The following is a 2,944-nucleotide window of genomic DNA, read 5'->3' on the forward strand; positions in this document are numbered from 1 at the left end:
TTAAACTCAGGGCCTTGGTGCTGTCCCTGAACCATTCTGTACTCAAGGCTGGCACACAACCACTTGAACCACAATGCCACTTACCTTTCTTTCTTTCTTTCTTTCTTTCTTTCTTTCTTTCTTTCTTTCTTTCTTTCTTTCTCTCTTTCTCTCTCTCTCTCTCTCTCTCTCTCTCTCTCTCTCTCTCTCTCTCTCTCTTTCTCTCTCTTTCCCTTTTTCTTTCTTTCTTTCTTTTTTGTGCCAATACTAGGGCTTGAATTCAGGGCCTGTCCCTGAGCTTTTTCTCCCTAGGTTAGCACTCTACCACTTGAACCACATCTCCACTTTTTCTGACTTTTTGGTGGTTGACTGGAGAAAAGAGTTGCACAGATTTTCCTGCTTGGGCTTGGTTGGAACTGTGATCCTCAGATCTCAGCCTCCCGAGTAAAGAGAATTACAGATGTGAGCCACAAACACCTGGCTCAGCCTTGATGCTTTTCTAGAGGTACAACCCAATTAGCTGGCCTACTTTCTCCACAAGACTAAGAAACTGAAGGTTTCTGAATCTTAAATTCAGTCTCCACTGCCACAATTGCTCACCATCGAGAGACCTAAGACAACTGTTCTTATAGGGATTATCCAAAGGGAAATTTCAACGAAGCTTGGGTGATGTCCATGTCATGAGAAATACTAAGATCGCCCCTCTGATACTGAAGGGAATTGTAGTCTTTTCCTAAACTATCTTTTACCTAAACTGGTATCATAATCTCAATGCTCCCATCATTGACAAATGTGAAGAGAAATTTTCTTTCATGAAACTGGCATACCAATGCAAAAAGCTTTCCTATCTATTTCTCAAGTAGCTGAGAAAGATTCAAGGGAGGGTTGACTCCAAAACTCTAACTCTCATTTCTCCTTTTTCAGCAGACTTGGGAAAAAATGGAAGATTTTAACTGGGAGAATTACTTTGACGATTTTAATTACAGCTCTGGCCTGCCCAATATCCCATCAGATTTTGCCCCATGCAAACCACACTACCTGGGAATCAACACTTACGTGGTGATCTTTATTTATGTCCTGGTGTGTCTGCTAAGCCTTCTGGGAAACTCCCTGGTGATTCTGGTGATTTTATATAGCCGAGTGAACCGCTCTGTCACTGATGTCTACCTGCTGAACTTGGCCATGGCTGATCTGCTCTTCGCCCTGACCTTGCCCATCTGGGCCGCCTCCAAAATGAATGGCTGGACCTTTGGTACCGCCCTGTGCAAGGTGACCTCATTCCTGAAAGACGTCAACTTCTACAGCAGCATCCTGCTACTGGCCTGTATCAGTGTGGACCGCTACCTGGCCATTGTCCATGCCACACGCACAGTGATCCAGAAGCGACACTTGGTCAAGTTTGTATGCTTAGGCATGTGGGGACTGTCTCTGATTCTGTCCCTGCCTGCCTTACTTTTGCGTGAAACTGTCTATGTCCCTGATTTCCATCCAGCCTGCTATGAGAATGTGGGTGACCAGACGACAAAATGGCGATTAGTGTTGCGTATCCTGCCTCAGACCTATGGCTTCCTCCTGCCCCTGCTGGTCATGCTGTTCTGCTATGGATTCACAATACGCACGCTGTTTAAGGCCCACATGGGGCAGAAGCACCGCGCCATGCGGGTTATCTTTACGGTGGTGCTTGTCTTCCTGCTCTGCTGGCTGCCCTACAACCTGGTCCTGTTGGCAGATACCCTCATGAGGACCCATGTGATTGAAGAGACCTGTGAGCGCCGCTATGACATTGACAGGGCCATGGATGCCACCGAGATTCTAAGCTTCCTCCACAGCTGCCTCAACCCCATCCTCTATGCCTTCATTGGCCAAAAGTTTCGCTATGGATTTCTCAAGATCCTTGCCACCTATGGCCTGATCAGCAAGGAGTTCTTGGCCAAGGAGAGTAAGCCTTCCTATGTTGGCTCTTCTTCAGGAAACACTTCCACTACCCTCTAAGACTGCCTGGCCCTTACAGCCCTTTGGGGTTTCTCCCTGCTCTTGAACATCTCATTCCAAGCCTCCAGTCTACTAGCTGGTCAGGCTATCTCGAACGCAGCCCCTCTATTAAGGTTATGGCAAGGAGCAGAGGCCACATGCTTTCCAAGATCCCATTGCCTGGTTTAAAAAGCCTGTCCTGACCCTCCACCCCTTTACATAATTACTGTACCAACAAATACTTGGCCTATAGTTCTGTTTTCTAAGAACCACACATTAGCCAGGTGCCAGTGGCTTGCACCTATAATCCCAGCTACTCAAGAGGCTGAGATCTGAGGATTGTGGTCTGAAGCCAGCCCAGGAAGGAAAGCCTGTGAGACACTTATCTCCAATTAACCTCATAAACAAAATAAATGAACAGAAGTGGAGCTATGGCTCAAGTGGTAGAACACTAGCCTTGAGCACAAAAGCTTAACAACAGCAGGAATGAAAAGGTGAAACTGGGGAAAAGCAAAGAAAGGGAGAAAGGGGTGACATTGTCTCCCCCTGAAAAGTAATGTACTTTTTACCTGACTTATGAAATGGCAACCCTTCTATACAAAACCTTAAAGACAATATTATTTTATTAAAAAAAAAAAAAGAGGAACGAGGAGTGTATCCTAGTGGTACAGTGCTTACCTAGCATGCATGAAGCTCTGGGTTTGATTCCTCGGTGCCACATACACAGAAAAAAGTTGGAAGTGGTGCTGTGGCTCAAGTAGCAGAGCTCTGGCCTTAAGAAAAAGTGTCCAATAACAGTGCTCAGGCCCTGAGTTCAAGCCCCAGGACTGGCCAAAAAAAAAATTCTGAACCAAGCTCAGGGATAGTGCCCAGGATTTGAGTTTAAGCCCTAGGACAGAAGGAAAGAAGAGAGGGAGGGAAGGAGAAAGGGAGGGAGGGAGGGAGGGAGGGAGGGAGGGAGGGTGGGAGGGAGGGAGGGAGGGAGGGAGAGAAG

At 46.7% G+C, this 2,944-nt stretch overlaps 1 protein-coding gene across 1 annotated transcript; it reads left to right on the forward strand.

Annotated features, from left to right (window-relative positions):
• Positions 1-918: 918 nt before the first annotated feature.
• Cxcr2 (C-X-C motif chemokine receptor 2) lies at positions 919-2,589 on the forward strand. The gene has a single exon (XM_090354386.1). It carries the CDS (start codon positions 919-921, stop codon positions 1,969-1,971), a length of 1,053 nt encoding a protein of 350 aa, XP_090210512.1. The 3' UTR covers positions 1,972-2,589.
• The last annotated feature ends 355 nt before the right edge of the window (positions 2,590-2,944 follow it).

Source organism: Megascapheus bottae, chromosome 21, assembly GCF_031878675.1.
Source record: "Megascapheus bottae isolate mThoBot1 chromosome 21, mThoBot2.hap1, whole genome shotgun sequence".
NCBI classification, from domain to species: domain Eukaryota; kingdom Metazoa; phylum Chordata; class Mammalia; order Rodentia; family Geomyidae; genus Megascapheus; species Megascapheus bottae.

Bases quoted from the DNA above. Each gene is read 5' to 3' on its own strand.
- Cxcr2 (XM_090354386.1), top strand. From the start codon at position 919: ATGGAAGATTTTAACTGGGAGAATTACTTTGACGATTTTAATTACAGC.